Source organism: Petaurus breviceps, unplaced genomic scaffold (assembly GCF_028583685.1).
Source record: "Petaurus breviceps papuanus isolate PSGF00001 unplaced genomic scaffold, PetGlider_PUasm1.0 90919, whole genome shotgun sequence".
In the NCBI taxonomy this organism is placed as follows: Eukaryota; Metazoa; Chordata; class Mammalia; order Diprotodontia; family Petauridae; genus Petaurus; species Petaurus breviceps.
The window spans coordinates 13,976,040-13,994,327 of NW_027187378.1; the positions used below are offsets into that span (position 1 = coordinate 13,976,040).

Here is an 18,288-nt window from a genome sequence, read left to right on the forward strand (position 1 = left end):
AAGCATTTGAAAAAATTTCCCAGGCAATTCTTGTGGAAAAGATGAAAATTGTAGGCTAAACAATAATACAGTTAGACGGACTAAGAATTAGTTGAATGGACAGATGCAAAGAGTAGCTGTTAATATTTTGATATCAGCTTGGAAGGAGATATGTATTGTAATGCCCAAGGGATCTCTTCTATTAAACATTTTTATCAATGACTTGAATCAAAGCATAGATTGCATGCTTATCAAATTTGCAGGTAACCTGAAGCTGAAAGGGATTGCTTACATACTGGAATGAATGAGTAAGGATGTAAAAGACCTTAATAAGCTATAACCTTGGACTGAATCTAATAGTATAAAATAACTATCTTTGTATTCCCATAATACTTTGATTAGTTGGAACTTAAATGCTGAACAGAACAGATTAATAAAGTCTTAAATATGGGTTCAAATATTAATTTCATACAAAATGTGAGGATAGCTAGATGTCTGTTCATCTAAAAAAAGATATAGGGTTTTTAGAGGGCTACAAGCTTCATATGAAGTGACAGCATATGATATGGCAGGCAAGAAAGCTAATATGACCTTAGGCAGCACTAAGAGGCATAGGCTCAGAAATGGGGAAGGTATGGTACCATTCTACTTTACCCTGATCAGGTCAGAGCTAAAATATTGTTATCTATTTCTAGAAAAGACATTTTAGGAAAGACATTCATCAGCCAGATAAAGTTAAAAAATTATGGCAACGAGAATGATAAAAGGCTTCAAAATGATGTTGTATAAGAATCAATTAAAAGAACTGAATATGTTTACTCTGAAGAAAATACTTAAAAAAAAAACTCTAGGGAAGGGGGAGGCAGGGAGGTTCTGTTTTCAAATAATTAAAGGATTATTACATGGAAAAAAAGAAGAATAGACTTGTTCTACTTGGCACCAGAGCATAAAAATCAGAAGAAATGGGAGGAAGTTGCAAAGAGGCAAATTTAGGAATGAGGTAAGAAACTTCCCAAAAATTAGAGCTATCTCACACAGTATAGGCTGTAGGTTTTCCCTCAGCGCAGGTCTTTAAGCCATGAAGAAAAGCCAACTTGTTGGGTACATCATAGAAATTATTTTTGGCATGGGTTGGACTAGGTGGCCTCTGAGGTCCCCTTTTAGCTCTGAAATTCTATAATTCTGTGAGATATGAACATCTATACAAATATAACATTTATCATTATCATTATAATGTCAAAAGGGGAAGAAAACAAACACCCTTCAAGTACACAACACTCCCCTAGACAAAATTAGTACTAGAGAAGGAACAAAATGTATCTAGTGCATATCAAGATATTCAATTTCATATCAGTGCTTTTCCACTACACCTAGAAAGAAGGAAAAGCTCCAAAGAAAGAGGACATGCTTCAGAAATGCTAATACTCTGACCTGTGTAGTACTAAAAACTTTTAAATCTTTTTTTAAAAAATATTATTTTCAGGTTCAAGGTCATTTCTGTTTCCAAAATTAAATTCTTCAGCTCCTATTGAAGCCAGTTGACCTACAAACGTTATAATATTTAAATTTATGTCCAAACGATTTTATTTCCACTAACAACTTACCTTCTCAGAGGAAGACTAAAATATAATTTTCTTTAAATACTTAAAGTAAAATAAATGAGCCTAATCTTTCATATTACTTCTACTCTTCCCAGACTGTTATGTGTTTCCATCCTAGCAAAAGATTGCCAATTATATTTCTGCTAGATACAAGCATAAAAAGTTTATTTTATACTCATTTGGCTATAAGTAATTTTACTATTTTCAAAAAAGTTAAAAAAGAAAACATGATGGTAACATAATTTTATTCAAAACAAGGTCATTTGAAAAGGACAATAACTGAGGCTGGCAGGCTTGAATTATATCTATCAGTTTTGTTTTGGTTTACAGAATTGCCATGTGACATTAAAGTTCATGCGGACATCATGCCATCTGCTCTGCTTGCCAATTCAACTGCAGTGAGCCAGCAATACACAAACTTAGAAGAACCTTTCCTCTAGTATTGTCAAATTAAGCTTGATATTCCAAAGCCTCTTCACAACAATGCTGAAAAGCAAGCTAGAACAAAACAATCTGCACAAGTCAAGTAGCAAATCTAGGAAAATTTGGGGTAACAACATAAATTTTGAGATATTATCCATAATTCAACTTTTATTTTCTTCAACAAGTGAATATTCTGAAATTTATTTTAGGACTATAACAATCATTTGAAATTTTGGAAGGGAAAAGGAAAAAAAAATCTTGTTTACTGAGCATTTTGTCCTGCCATTTGAGCTCCAATCCAAATCATCAATTGACAAGCGAAAACATTTCCACATGAATGAATGAAGCAAGCATTTATTAAATGCTTACTAAAAGCACTGGGGATAGTAATAGAAAGTAAGGTAGTCCTAGCTCTCAAGGAGCTCACATTCTAAAGGAGGAGATAACACATATATAAGATTTCAACTGCAAGTCCAAAAATCCCACAGTCCTTGAAGTGTAAGCAAAGCAAGGAATTCCTTCTTTTTTAATGTCACTTCCACTGATATAATCTTATCAGTTTCTGATACTGGACCATCTGCTAGTGCCAAAGACAGGGGACCAGAACTTTATTTTCTGAGTCTTCATGGCTGTAGCATGTGCAGGAATAGGTCCCAGGTTGCATCCCATAGGGGTCGTTTTCTACAACGATGGCTGAGGACAGTGTGTGGGAAGCATTATTATTCCTAAAGCTTTTCATAGTCCTGGCTGTGTCTATCCGACTAAAGGGAGACAGTAGTCAAGGTGGTGGTTTGACTTGCCTGGCCCATGCTGCCTACCATCTCTCCATAAGGATGCCTTGTTGCTGAAGCTTAGTTGGCCTGTCTGCCTTATATTGGGATAGCTCACTTCTCACAGAAGTGCCTCCCCAGATGATGAAGGCTGAGCTAGAAGCAGGTGGGGGGGGAATCTTGTGTTTAACTGAAGTTGGCTGGCAGTAGTTGGTCAGAAATTGTTGCTGTGATGATGAGGAAGGTGGACCCCTTTTTCACCAAAATTTCTCCCTTCAATGATTGGCTTTGGAAACTGAGGTGTGAACAAGTCTGGTGGTTTGGAAGACACTGCTTTACACAAGGCTCTTAGGTTCAAGGTCTTGGACATTTTCCATCTGGGTCTGAGGGGGGAACAGTGGTCAAGAGGGTAGTGTGCTTTGACTTGCCTGGCCCATGCTACCTCCTCAGGATGCTCTTCTGCTTTACCCACACTGGCTTCTCTGCCCTGTTCATGGAATTTAGATAATATTATATGGTATAAAGAACATGAGCTCTAGCTTCAGATCTGTCCCTAAACACAATAGCTGATATCCTGGGACAGACAAGTTACTTCACCTCTTTGTATTTTAGATTCCTCCTCTATAAAATCAGAGAAGTGACCTAGGAAGACTCTAAAGTTCATTTTAGCTCATCTATTCTATATTCTATTTTTGTCTTGTTTGCTCATTTTCCCAGTCTACTTCTTGACCTTGGATTTAGTCATTTTGGACCTGAGCTTCTGCCTTCTGCTGTTTTCACAGCTCAGTCTGAAGGTCTGTAAGTTTTCAGTGCTTCCAAAGTAGAGTGATCTGGGAGCTCTGGTCCTTACACAGGTAGGGCCCCTGCACCTTTGCAAACATCCCACTTCTTTCCATCCTTAAAACTGTGACTGAGAAATGGATAATGGGCAACAGAGCTGCCAGATAGCACCTGTTCCTTCTCCCAGTGCTACTACAGATGTCCCCTAAGATCTTTCTGACCTAGTGTTCGGTCTTCTTACTGCTCATGGGCACTGAGCTACTCTCTCTACAGCTGGTGCTGCTGCCACCACTAATGCCAATTCTGTTACATGGCACTCCTGGTCAGCCTCCACCCCAATGACTGCAGACCTCTCTTTCTGTCTTCCTAAGCTGTTTTCCAATGGACTGGAAAAAATGATTCACTGTGACTTTCACTTGGCTTTCCCACTCAGAATTCCATTTAGTACATTATTTTAAGTTGTTGTGGAGAGGGTATGTTGGGAGAACTCAGCAAAATGCTGGCTTCACTCCACTATCTAGACACCACACCAAGAATTTTATTGATCTTTCTATAACTAAATTCATTATCTTTCCCACTCCAACTTCTCTGTCAATATTACCATCTCATCATCAAGGTCTAAATCTTGAAAGAGATGTTCAACTCTATCATCTTCATTGTCCCACATAAGCAAATATGCCCCATTTTTTTCCTTCAAAAGTGACTCTTTCACCTTTTCATCTCTATTCTGCTTGCTACCACCTAAACCAGCTGTGAGCTAAATTAATGCCACTGACCTCTCTGATTTCATTCCCTTTATCTTTCCAATCCTTCCTAAAAGCTATTGCTAGATTAATCTTTTTAGTCTCCCTCTCTCTCATCCCTCAGATTATCTATTTTGCTATCTCCCTGGTAAAATTGTAAACTCCTCAAGACCAAGGACTATTTCATTGATGTCTTTGTATCCACCTGTGATAGTAATGGCAATTAAAGATTCCCCTGTATTGGCTTGGTTTTCAAATTGATTGTGTTAAAACCCAGAGCTTGTTAATCCCACCTGTGGGATGGACTTGTTGATGTGAAAATAAGTCCTGAACTGGGAGGAGCTGGTGACGTAGATTTGGAGAGACAAGAGAGAGGCAGAAGAACCTTTTTTTTTTTTGGAAGCAGCACCTCGTGGAGAGAGAGAGACTAAAAGAATTGCTGGTGGCCGCTTTGAATTGCCCTGGACTTTTGAGACCTGCCCCCTGAGCTGCCAAGGACTGAGGGGACATGGCTGTTTTGCTGGTACTTTGTCTGTCTGTTTTGATGTTCTTTTGCCAGATTTGTCCACTGGTGAAAGACAGTCCTGTTGTTGAAGAAGTCCTGGAACCTGGCTTTTGGTTAAGAAGCCCTGGGACTGTCCTGCAGACAGAGAGTGAATACTGTCTACTGGTGAAGGACAGTGCTGTTGTTGCAGGGGTCTGGGAACCTTTCTGTTGGTTCAGAAGCCCTGAAGAAGGATTTTCTTGTTGTATGTTTACAGAAATCCTGGGAGAGGGTTTTGCTAATGTTTTCAGGGGTTCTAGGACTGTTCTGCAGACAGAGGATGAATTAATGAAGAGACTGGCAATGTATCTTGTGGCCTTGCTAAGCCTTGTCTCCCCAGGAACTAAGATTGCTGAGAACTTGCCTTGTGTCAAGATGAAGAAAAGACCTCCATCTGGGTATTAAGTGCTGTGTTTAAACTTGATGTAACTCTGGGGTAGACTGAATTGTGATCCAGGGGTGGGGAACTTTTGACCTTTCTGTGCTCTGTGATTGAACAAATGAAGGTACTTTACTTATGTTTGGAAACTAATCTCCATTTGAGAAGAGGGGCTTTGTGATGGACTAAATGAAGGTATAGCCTAGGGGTGGAGAAGTATTTAGAACAGGGACTTTGTAATTGATTGAATGATTGGAAGGTCCTGGGGTGGGGTAGTACTTGGAGATTATTTAATCACACTTAGTAAATGCTGTATTTTGAATGATGTCATGTTTTGACCTTCTCTGTTCTTGGTTTGTCACTGAATAAAATGGAGAGCACCTATGCTGGCATTCTGAACCTTGGGAAGTTGCCTTTCCTTGGCATTACATTACACCACCGCACACACCTGACACATAATACGTGTTTAATAAATGCATATTAATTGATAAGGTCATTCCTCTGCTCCAGAATTTCACTATTTCCTACCATGTCAGCCCTCTACAGGTACTACTTTATATAATCAGTCTTATTTCTCACTTACACTCAATTTGCACCTGTCACTCTTGTAGTTTCCTCACTAACACATGATTACACCATGTTCATCGTCACTTCCATAACTACTTTAAGGATACTATTTCCACTTGGTAGGACCTTCCACAATTTATGACCTATTAACATAGCCTTTGGGAACCCATATATAATGAGGTATCAGTTTTCATTTGATATCTTTAAGGTTTTATATAAGTGGCTGATATCCCCAAGACAAAATTTAAACATGCACACCTGACCAGGAAAGACTAATATACCTAAAGCTCTTAATTTGTTCATGAATTACTATGGCCACTGTACCTCAGTTTTCCTATCTACATAATGAGATTTAGATTTATCTGTCCAACCTACTACATATATATGTATATGTATATTTAAATATGTGTGGTGTGTATGTAAACTCACTTACTGATGATATAATGGAGTCAGTTATCAGGCCACAGAGAAATACTCAACTCCATGCCATAGACTGCATTACTAATCTTAGCCATTTGTCTTGAAATACAGACTATTGCTCACAAATGGATCAGCAGCTACCAAAAAAGGTCACAAAACTTATATCCTATCTTACTAATGGAGTATTGATAGCATCATTTTTGTATAGAGAAGAAAATATTATTAAGGAGATAATATGTATAAAATACTATACAAATGCAAATTTAAAGTATTAATCACTATTATCTCTAAACAGCTCCTAGAACCATAGTTTAATTTACATTTTTTTTTAATCTTCAGGTTCTAAAAGTAGCACCAAAGGTATATGATATGACTGTAAATAAATAATTAAACTTTCTCTATATATCTACATTAAAGGACTACAGATTTCTAGAAACATTGGACCACAATCTGGTTCCATGTAGTTCAACACAAAATCTTGGCCATGTTACAAAAAACAAATGTTTTTAATCATAACTGTTACATCATACAAAAATACATCCTTACAATTGATAATAAAATTGATAATTACCTTCTGAATTTTATAAAACTAAAGATGATTTTGGCAGCATGTAAGCCGAGATCAAAGTATATGAAGAGGTGCCTTAAAATAAGACACAAACCTTACATTGAAACAATTAACACAGGGTAAATTAAAAAATATCTTTCTGAAAGTGACAGGAATACACTTTTTGCCTTAAAAACTAAACTGAACTAGGTTAAATTGGACCAGACTTTATAAAATATAGTCAATTCTGTGGGCTCATATAGAACAAAAGTTAAGACAAAACATTCCCCAGATAGCAAATGCTTTCATTTCAATATACAATTTAACAAAAATATCACTAGTTGGAAGTACTGATCATTTACTATTAATCTAGAATACTACACAAGGCAACATGCAAAGGGAAGCAGGAAAGTTTAATGCACAAAGAAAATCAGAGTTCATTGTCATCAAAATTATAAACTAGCTTTAAAAAGTCACTAACAATAAACAAGTCAGTCAACAAGTATTTATCTATCTTTCATTTTAAACCAAGACTGTGTAATCATCATGGAATAAGAGTCAAGCCAGTTTTGTGCTCTTTTCCTGTCAGGGAGCCTAATAAGTGAAAATGACCAGCAACTTTTATGCTAATTAGATTTCTAAAAATCTTCATTCACTGAAACAAAACAAAAATCTTAATGCACCATATTATTTAGTTTATTAATCAAATGCTTAAGTCTGATGTTAATAGTCACATTAAGACTTTGTCAAACTTTTTCTTAGAAAAATACATCTTAATTGGGTTTTGGTGGCCAAACAATTAGCGTAAGATAATGCAATCTACAATGAGAAAAAAAGTTTTCATTTTAAATGAAACAGTCTAGAAAGATAAGAAAATGGAAACCAAAACAAAGCATCTCCGCCAGAGCTAAACCCCAACTCAGCAACAGAATGCATGCACTATTCAAAGTGACAGTAAGTATTGCCAGCACTTTCACAGCCAGATGGGTTGGCATCATTGTCAACCACCGTACCACCTATCAAAAGACCAAACCACGACCCACCACCAGACCTCAAAAGCTGAGAAGAAATAAAATCATCATCATCATTTTATTTCTAAAGGCGTGAAGGGTGAATCCTCTCTCAACTCCAGAGGCAGGTGTCAAAATACAAACTCAACCATTTCACAGCCAGCTAAGACTGAAAAGTTGGAGTGAGTGTGTTGTGACCACTTGGTGCCCTTGCTTCTGTGTCTACTCTCAAAGAGAAGTTATCAGAGGGCAAAGGCTGTTCCTAGTCCTGGGAGTTACCTATGAGATCCAACAGCCTAAACCCAACATAGGAACCTTTCCGAACAAGTTTTTAAACGCGATGTAGCTGGTCCAATTCAATTACATTCAATAAATATTTATTAAGTGCTAGGTTCTGTGTTAAGTCAATGACAGTCATAAATAAAACAAAGCTGCTCAGTTCTTCGTCTTCCAAGCCCCAATTCACTTTGTCCCTCCCAGAGAACCGTGGAGGGGATCTGGGGGAAAGTCTGCACCCTGTACTCTTCTTTATAGGGCCCCACCACCACCAGGGAGCCTTTTCCAAGACCTGCTTTCAGCACCCGGAAACTCCGGACAGTTTTCCACCCCGTCAAAGGGTGAGCAAGGTGGCCCTTTGGGAAAGTCCTGAGGCGCGCGGAGCAGGTGAGCCCGGAAGCCCCTTCCCCAGTCCAGCAGCTTGCGCGCCCCCGGGGTCTCCCCCGTGCCCCCCGTCACCTAGCAACGCACAGGGACGACCACCCCCCTCACCTAGCAGCGCTCGGAGGTGCTTCAGGCGGGTCAGCACGTCCTTCTTCGGGTCCAGCACTTTCTGGGTCGATTTCTTGACATCCCCGTGGCTCCTCCGGGAGAACATCCCGCTGCGGGCGCCCGAGCACCGAGCCTCGGGGGAAGGTAGCCGCCGCCGCTGCGCTGGGTTACTGCATACAGTCAGTGCCGTGCCGAGGTGGGCACACACGCACACTCACTCACACACACACACTCTTACCCACGCGCGCGCTTCCCCCACCCCCACCCGCCACGACCACTCATCCACTGCCCCCAAAACCACCACAGCCGCCGCCTGCCCGAGGCTCCCTCCTCTGGGGCTCCAGGAAGGAGGGGAGGGGCCCGGCATGGGGAAAAAGGGGAGGAGGGAAGGAAGGAGGTGTCAACACGGAACTGACCAGCCCTACACCACGTGAGAAGGCGACCAGCGGGGGGGGGGGGGTCCCCCCCACTTCCCCACTCCCCATCCATAAACTCACGCTCTCAGCCAGTCCACGCTCTCCTTGGCCGTGACTCCGCCCCCCCCCCCCCCCCCCAAAACACCCCCTCCCCAGCCCAAAAAACCTCCCGCAGACCCGCCCCCCTACCCCAAACCCCCCCCGCCGCCCCCCCCCCTTCCCCCCCCCCCCCGGTTTTGGGGGCGGTGGAGGGGGGGTGGTGCCGAAAAAAAAGCTGGGAAGCGCGCGACAAAGACTAGCTACCCCACCTCCCTGCGAACCGCTCCGGAACTACAAATCCCGGCGTGCAAAGTGCCAAGTGTCCCAAGGCATGGGGCAGAGGGAGAGGTCTGTATGAGATAATCCCATCGCCCCTCCCTTGCCTGTCTTCTTAGCACGTGCCGCACGCCCTGCTGGGAAATGTAGTCCTTCATTGAACAGAGCCCTGGGACTGTCTTCCAAACTAAGGCCAGCTTCCAGCAGCGGGTATAAGGAAAGCCGTTGTTTCTTGTTTTTCCTTTTCTCCCCGCTGCACTATGGGACTTGTAGTGGCTTTCCACTCCAGGCAGGCACAGTTTGCTGGGTTAGTAGGACACAATCATGTCATCTCAGTGCTAGAAGCCTACAAGTTGTCTTTGTAGGAGTAAGTAGAGTCTCTGTAAACGTTTGGGTCACCGGCAATTTTAATCCTTTATGTTCACAGGAAATTGTGCTCCCCATATTTATTCAATGCAGAAGAATTTTTGGCATTTCAAATTGAAACTGGCATTCTTGGGTCCTCCAGCTCTGAAAGATACTGCCTCAGTCAGCTGACTGGGTGTGACAGCTCATGTAGATATTGCAGTAGGCTGTAAATTAGGATTATTAGATTCTCATCCTAATTTCTGACGCCCCCTGGGTCGTTGGGCAGTGGAGCAATGGAAGGAAGCCTGATAACAGCAGAAAGTTCATGGGCTTTAAGTCAGAGGGTGCAAATCCTGTCTCTACTTGTGCGACCTTGGTCAAGTCACTTCACTAAGTTTACTCACTGTAGGGACGGTGGAGTCTCTTTTATCACCAGGTCTATGATTTTATGACCTATTCCTCTTAACTTTTCCAATTTTAAAATGAAGAATTAAAGTTGCTTACCACCAAGCTTTCAGGAGTGCTTTGAGGATTAATGGAGATCATCTTTATTATCTGGAGAAAATGCACACTTTTTTTCTTCTTTTTTTGTGCAAGGTCATGTAATATTCCAGTAGCAGAACCAGAAATAGAACCTGTGAGATCTGACTCACACTGCACTAAGCTTTTTGAGGTCATCAGCTTCTTCCTTGAGGGTAGAATTTTGAGATGCAGTATGGGGTCTTTTTCAAACAGAAAGATTTCACTAGAATTGTGTTTCCTGATTCATCAACTCCAGAAGAAATTTCTATGACCTCCAATAATACTCAATTGGCTTTAATTTACAGTAACAGCAGCCAAATATTAGAAACAAAAGTTGTTGGCAATCCTAGGCATTTCAGGTAAGGTAAGGGGGAAAAATGTCATACTTTGTTAAAGCAAGTGCTCATCTTTATCTAATCTGAGGAAACAGTATCAATACCTGAAAACAAGAGATAATGTGAAAAACTCTTTTAAGTCCATTACTTCAAGTCTTTTCCTGAACTCAAGTACAATATTTCCAACAAGTATAAAAAACAGAAGAGATTGAGGGTTAGTATTCTATACTGGAAACTGAATTTGGGCTTAGATACTTAATAAGCACATGACCGTGAACAAGAACAAGGCACATAACCTCTCTGCTCAGTTTTTCATCTGTAAAATGAAGAAAATAATACTTATGCTAGCTACTTCACAGGGTTATTGTGAGGAACGCACTTTGTCAATCTTAAAGCACTACATATAATGCTGTAATTATTTTACTTCCACATACTCTAATTTTAGAGGTACAAAAATAAATAAAAGCACAAAAACAGCTAAAATGAGGGTCCTAGAAGGCTTGTCTCTGAGCTATATCTAGTTTCTATCAGAGTCACTATTCTACCTTATTCCCCAATACTGACTTGTACTGTCAACATCCCCAACTACCAAATTGCACCCCCTCACTTCCCCAGTTAGTCAGTGATCTACAGTGTCAGCACCACACCCTCATCCTCACCCTAGTTCCAGCAGCAATGATGATAAGAACTGAAGGAAATAAAAAAACTGCTCCCAATTAGAAAAAGAATTAAAGATCTCTAGGTTTAAAGAATCAGAACAGAAAAGAAATCACTAATTGGATGATTATAATAGTAGTTAACATTTATATAATGCTTATATGTGCCAGGCACTATGCTAAGTGCTTTACAATTATCTCATTTGATCTTTATAACCCTGGAAAGTAGGTGCTATTATTATCCCCATTTTATAGATCAGGAAACTGAGGTAAATAGTGGTTAAGGGTATCTGAGACTAGATTTGACCTCAGATCTTCCTGACTCTAGGCCTAGGGCACTATTCCCTCATAATCCAAATTTACTTGGGTTTAGGCCTCTGTCATTTGTGGGAAAGCCCTATACCAAAATCCAAAACTATTTATGAATTCAAAGAGATTAGAAATAGACCTTATCTTATGCTAATTTATGAATCAATAAATAAAGCATTTATTAAGTATTTAGCAGGTGCTAGGCACTAAGACAGTCTCTGCTCTCAAGGAACTAACATTCGGATGGGAGAGACAATATATATGCAAGGTGTCAGCTACAAAGCCAATGCAAAGGTCCTATGGTCATGACTCTAAAGCCATTTCTATCAATAAATTTAGATCTATTTCTAATGTGAAATTATTTGACAAGGCCATGAACTTTGGTGCCAAGAACTTTCTTTTTTTGAGTCTTTAATAGATATGGCCTTAGGAACTGCAGGAGTGGCTCTCAGGTTGCTTCTCTGCAGGGGTTCTTTCCCAAGATAATAGCTTTGGACGCTGCATTGCTCTTTCTAAGGCCTTTGGTCCATGGTCTTGGGATGTCTTCATCAGAGGTCTGAGGGGAGATGTTGGTCAGAGTTGTAGTGGTGGTAGTTTGACTTGCCTGGCACATACTGCCTCTGGCCTCTCCTCCAGGGTGCCCTGCTGCTTCAGCTCAGCTGGCTTGCCTGCTTTCTATGTGGCTTGTGTTTGACAGTTGGTAAGATCCATTTTCTACAGGAATCACAGGTTGTGGGAGCTACACAGGAAGAAGGACCAGGGGTCTGGGGGCTGCTGTCATACCCAAGGTTCCTGAGATGTTTATTTATATTATTATATTATAATTTTATCATGTAGATGTGGAGACAAAACATAAACAAGAGATAAATAACAATACCCCCCCTAAAAAAAAACAAAGCTGAACACCAGAAAACCTGGGCTCTAATCACAACTCTCCTACTTATGACCTCTGTGACCTTGAACATGTCAATCAACTTTTAGGCTTCATTTTCCTCATCTATAATAATTAAGGGGTGAAATTAGAAGATATCTATGGTCTCTCTCAGTTCCCTTCATTTTACAGATGAAGAAATAGGCCCAGTGAAGTTATGACTTACACAAGTAATAGTAATGGTAATTTGAAGATCTTCCCTGCCCCTTAATAAGCCTAAGGGAATTTGAAGACCTTACCTGCTTTGAAAGTAAACTCTGTCCCCAATAGGCTGAATGTGGTCAAGTGGATTCTGTGGTGGGAGGAATTTGCTAAAGTATGGAGCAGAGCCCACAAGAAGCTGGGAGTCAAAGCTAGTTAGACTGGGAAAGAGAGAGAATGCTCAGGCAAGGAGTAAGTCAGGCTAGTGAGTAAAAGTTGTTTTTTTGCCACCTGTTGTGACAGCTAGGCTTATATTGGTTTGTGGGAAGGCTAGGGGCAGCCAGGTGGCACAGTGAGTTAAGAGTGCTGGCCCCGGAGTTGGGAGACCTAGGATTGGTTCCGGCCTCAGATACTTAGCACCCACACAAAATAACTGGCCATGTAACCTTGAGCAAGTTACTTAACTCCAATTGCTTTAAAAAAAAAAAAGTGGGAAGGCTAAATGATGGCATGACTCTCTGCTACATTGTGATGCATTAACATCTATGTTGCTATGATGGATTTGGTTTCCTGGTGTTGGGATTTAGTTTTCTGGTGTCTGAATAAATGTTTTGCTTCTGTGTTCTCTATGGAGAGCCTGTTATATTTTGTAATCAAGCCCATGCAAGAGTATTTATAGTCACAGTTGGTATATTTATCATGAGCATGGGCACTGTGAATATTGCATTGGCACTATACAAGATCATAAGTGACCCATTTTGGTCTCTTCAATTTTCTTTAAAAATTCCATTCTGACACTAGCTTTTTGACTGTGGGCAAATCATTTTGAATTCTTCTGTCCTAATTGATGACTTTCTTATGTGGCCCAGTATATCTATGCCAGCTCTAGAGATACTTCACTTTATTGCTCGAAGATCTTGCCAGATGCCTTGTACAGACCCTCCATATCTTGTACACACACACACACCAACCCAATTTCTAGTTCAAAAACCATAATCTTTGTGGCTCCACTCATTTTTTCTATAATTTTACAAATCAAGACATCCCTCTTTGGCCACCACTTTCTTATACATGTGGTTTCCTTCTATTAGGATATAAGCTTCTTAAAGGCAAAAACTATCTCCACTTTTTGGGGTGGGGGGCAATTGGGATTAAGTGACTTGCCCAAGGTCACAGGCTAGTTTTTGTGTTAAGTGTCTGAGGCTGGATTTGAACTCAAGTCCTCCTGACTCCAGGGCCACACCTAGGTGCCCCCTATCTCCACTTTTGTATTTGTGTTCCCAGCACCTAGCACAGTGCTTAACATATGCTTTTTTTCATTTGTTCAATCATGCATTCATTCATCAATCTGAGTCTCTGTTATCTCATTTATAAAATGAAAGAGATTGGACTAGATCACCTGTAAGATGTCTTCTTATAAATCTAAATGATAATTGCTCTTCCCCTTTGACATGAAAATAAAATAAGGATGGATTGAACTGAGACTGTTTAACTTGAAGCAGAAAAAACTCATGGAAGACATGACTGTTTTCTACCAAGTATTTGAAGGGTTATCTTATGGAGGAAAAAATCTCTCTGGCCCTAAAAGGCAGAACCAGAAACAAGAGGTGAAAGTTGCAAAGAGACAAATTTAGGTTTGATGTCATGAAAAACTTGGCAGTCCAAGAACTTTAGAAAAGTGGAGTTGGGTTGTCTCCAGGGACACTGAATTCCCCCTCATTGGAGATCTTTGAGAAAAAGATGGATGACTACCTGTCAGGAATATTAGAGTAACAATTCTTTTAATTATATTGCCTGGATTAAATGTCCATTAAAGTCCTTTCCAACTCTGAAATTCTGTGAAGTAGTTACTTTGTTGTGTCTTCTCCATTCCTTCTCTCTGTAATTCTTCCATGTTCTAGGTATTTCTCCCCTCCTACTTCCTATTTTTCATTGCTGACCTTCTACCCACTTTCACCAAATAAATAAAGAGGCTGAAAACCATGTGAGAATGGTAGGAGATGAAAGAAAGTAAATAGAAGTGTTCCTTAGAAGGTGTTTTTGGTTGGGCATCCAGAGAGGAAGGCAAAAGATATCCAGCAACTTTCAGTAGATTATCATGTGGTGAATATAGTTGTCTGTCAATTGCTCTGGCTGCTCTTGACCTTGTCAGTATGTTAGACCAGGTAGCCCAGGTCCTGGGTGAGTGTTACAGAGTTAGGGCATTTGCCAATGCTTTTCACCTCCCCTTGTGAATGAGACTAGTCAGGATAAATTTACTTCTCCCTGGGAATGAATTCAGTATACCTTCACTTTTCTTCCTTAGAGTTATTTAAATTTTTCCTATTGCCACAGTTTGCTGGGCAAAGATCTGAAAGGAAGGGGTGGCCAGGTGGCTCAGCGAGTAAGAGCACTGGCCCCAGTGTTGGGATGACCTGGGGATTGAATCTGGGCTCAGATACTTAGCACCACACCCAGAAATAACTGGCCGTGTAACCTTGAGCAAGTTAACCCCAATTGCTTTAAAAAAAAAAAGATCTGAAAGGAGCCCCACTTTCTTACAACATAAATGTCTACCACTATATTGATGATGTTATGTTGAATGGGTCAGATGAAAACACACTGAGAGAGACCCGAGATTAGATATTGGTTCATATGAATGGCAAGTTGTAGGAGCTATTAGAGTATACCACCACAGTAGACACCATCAAAGTTCTTATAGAATATGCCTTGTGGACCCCTCTATATCATTGCCTCTGATCAGGGCACCCATTTTTGAGACTAATCTGGTGGTAGAAAATCCCCTGGAAAAATTCTGGGACCTTGACATTAAGAATGAGATATTGCAGGAGCAGCATCTGTCTTATGTAGGCTGGGCTAGTTTCTTTCAGTTGAGGGTGAAGAGGCTAGTCTTTGGATTATATTTCCTTTAGCTCATCTTTCCCCACCCCACCACCCCCAAGCCTACCATTTTTATAAACTTGCCAATTACTGTCAAGGCCACCACCATCCTTCCAGGTACTCAGGTTTGCAGTTTTGGCTTTACCCACAACTCCTCACTTTCCTTAACTTCACATATCCAGTCAATTGCTAAATCTTATCATTTCTGCCTCCATAACCTCTCTCACATCCCTTATCTCTACTTATAGAATCACCACCTGTAATAGTAATGGCATTTAAAGATTCCCCTGTATTGGCTTGGTTTTCAAATTGATCGTGTTAAAACCCAGAGCTTGTTAATCCCACCTGTGGGATGGAGTTGTTGACGTGAAAAGAAAGTACTGAACTGGGAGGAGCTGGTGACTTAGATTTGGAGAGACACTAGAGAGAGGCAGAAGAACTTTTTGGAAGCAGCACTTGTGGAGGCAGAGAGAGACCAAGAGGATTGCTGAGGGCCACTTTGAATTGCCCTGGACTTTTGAGACCTGCCCCCTGAGCTGCCAAGGACTGAGGAGACATGGCTCTTTTGCTGGTACTTTGTCTGTTTTGATGTTGTTTTGCCAGATTTGTCCACTGGTGAAAGACAGTCCTGTTGTTGAAGAAGTTTTGCAACCTGGCTGTTGGTTAAGAGCTCCTGAGACTGTTCTGCAGACAGAGAGTGAATACTGTCCACTGGTGAAGGACAGTGCTATTGTTGCAGGGGTCTGGGAACCTTTCTGTTGGTTCAGAGCTATTGAGACTGTCCTGCAGACAAAGAGTGAATACTGTCCACTGGTGAAGGACAGTGCTGTTGTTGCAGGAGTCTGGGAACCTTTCTGTTGGTTCAGAAGCCCTGAAGAAGGATTTTCTTGTTGTATGTTTACAGAAATCCTGGGAGAGGGTTTTGCTAATGTTTTCAGGGGTCCTAGGACTGTTCTGCAGACAGAGGATGAATTAATGAAGAGACTGGCAATGTATCTTGTGGCCTTACTAAGCTTTGTCTCCCCAGGAACAAAGATTGCTGAGAACTTGCCTTGTGTAAAGATGAAGAAAAGACCTCCATTTGAGTATTAAGTGCTGTGCTTAAACTTGTTGTAACTCTGGGGTAGATTCAATTGTGATCCAGGGGTGGGGAACTTTTGACCTTTTTGTGTTCTATGACTGAACAAATGAATGTACTTTACTTATGATTGGAAACTAATCTCCATTTGAGAAGAGGGGCTTTGTGATGGACTAAATAAAGGTACAGCCTAGGGGTGGAGTAGTATTTAGAACAGGGACTTTGTAATTGATTGAATGAATGTAAGGTCCTGGGGTGGGGTAGTACTTGGAGATTATTTAATCACACTTAGTAAATGCTGTATTTTGAATGATGTCATATTTTGATCTTCTCTGTTCTTAATTTGTCACTGAATAAAATGGAGAGCACCTATGCTGGTATTTTGAACCGTGGGAAGTTGCCTTTGCTTGGCATTACATTACACCACCTAAGTGCATTTCATCATCACCTTTTTCCTGAACTATTGGAGTTATGTATTAATTGATCATTCTGCCTTATCTTTCCCCTTTAATACATCCTCCACAAGCTACCAAAGTGATTTTCCCTAAGTACAGTTTTATCATGCAGTTTCCCTATCCAGTAAACCCCAGTGGTTCGGCTGTCTGTAAAATCAAACATTGTTTCATCATTATCTCATCCTTTTTCCATAATAGCTAATAATAATAGTAAAAGCTAGCCTTCATATAGTACATTAAGGTTTACAAAGCACTTGAAAAATATCTCATTTTTCAACAACCTTACAACAACTCTGGGAGATAAGTGTTCTTATTATACCCATTTTATAGAAACTGAGACAGAAAGAAATTAAGTAACTTGTAGGGACTGGGAGAATTCCAGAGAAGGAAATTTCAAATTAGTATAAAGAAGGCATTCCAATAAGAGCTGTTCAAAAGTAGAATGGATGATATCTATAGGTATTGAAATAACTAAAGAATTCTTATACTTTTATTTTCCTGATCTTTCCACTTAACTGAAAGTGTCAGGGATTTGGTTTTTTAAAGATTAATAAAATATCTAGAACCAACATGCTAATTCAAGTTCTCATGGATTTTCAGTGTTAAATTTGATACTTGGAAATTTGATCACCATATTTGCTTTTCAAATGATTTCCTTGTATCTCTTCTGACTAGGGTGTTTATTAAGATAAATGATACAGAGAGCTTACAGGTTGAATGGCTCAATCACTAGGTTACTTATTGGCAGGACAGATGGCTTCATCTTCTGGAAGCTTCCTATAAAAATGGTGGACTCAACTTCCCCTGTAACCTTTTCTTTGTCATTGTCTTCACTGGCTCCTGGAGTTGTTTTCATTCCCACTCTGAGGAGGAAATGCCACCAACCGAGGGTGACTGTTCAGTGGCAAGGAAGCTAAGAAAGGCAGCCAGAATCCATTTGGAGCTATGAATATTACCCAGACTCCATCTGCTGCACAGATTGGAATTTCAGTGGAATTACTGGATAATCTGGCCTACCAGACTCCTGTTAGCAATGCTGCTGCATCATCACTTTATTCATTCACTCCATTCACTCAGAAGGTGTTGGGTAGTTTCTATAGTTTTGTTTCATCATTTGCTGTGTTGTAGGTCCAGATGACATTAAAACCAATCCTAAATATTTGTTCTAACAGTTGTGGTTCTGAAATGACATGCATCCTTTCAAAAGTGACTAACCCCAGAAGCCTCTGTTTTAGAAAATAACATATAAGAAAACCAATGACATAATCATTTGTGGTATTTTTTCTTTATAAATTAAAAACCCCAAAAGAGAAAAATGCTTAATCTGATTTGGTTAAATATGTACTAATTAAAAATAGAGTTTAACACTAG

The 18,288-nt window shown here is 40.3% G+C and overlaps 1 protein-coding gene across 5 annotated transcripts in view; it reads right to left on the reverse strand.

Annotated features, from left to right (window-relative positions):
• Positions 1-9,106, reverse strand: part of RALGAPA2 (Ral GTPase activating protein catalytic subunit alpha 2) — a 440,153-nt gene extending 431,047 nt beyond the window's left edge. For 2 of the 5 annotated variants that reach the window (XM_069075498.1, XM_069075494.1), the window contains exons 1-2: positions 8,948-9,066; positions 8,532-8,693 (exon numbers count right to left, since the gene is read on the reverse strand). In XM_069075498.1, coding sequence (XP_068931599.1) covers positions 8,532-8,693; positions 8,948-9,020 — 235 coding nt within the window. In that variant the 5' untranslated portion in view covers positions 9,021-9,066. Of the gene's footprint in view, positions 1-8,531; positions 8,914-8,947 lie in introns of those variants that run through there. The other 3 variants (XM_069075497.1, XM_069075496.1, XM_069075495.1) reach the window with 3 other exon arrangements.
• Positions 9,107-18,288: the final 9,182 nt, after the last annotated feature.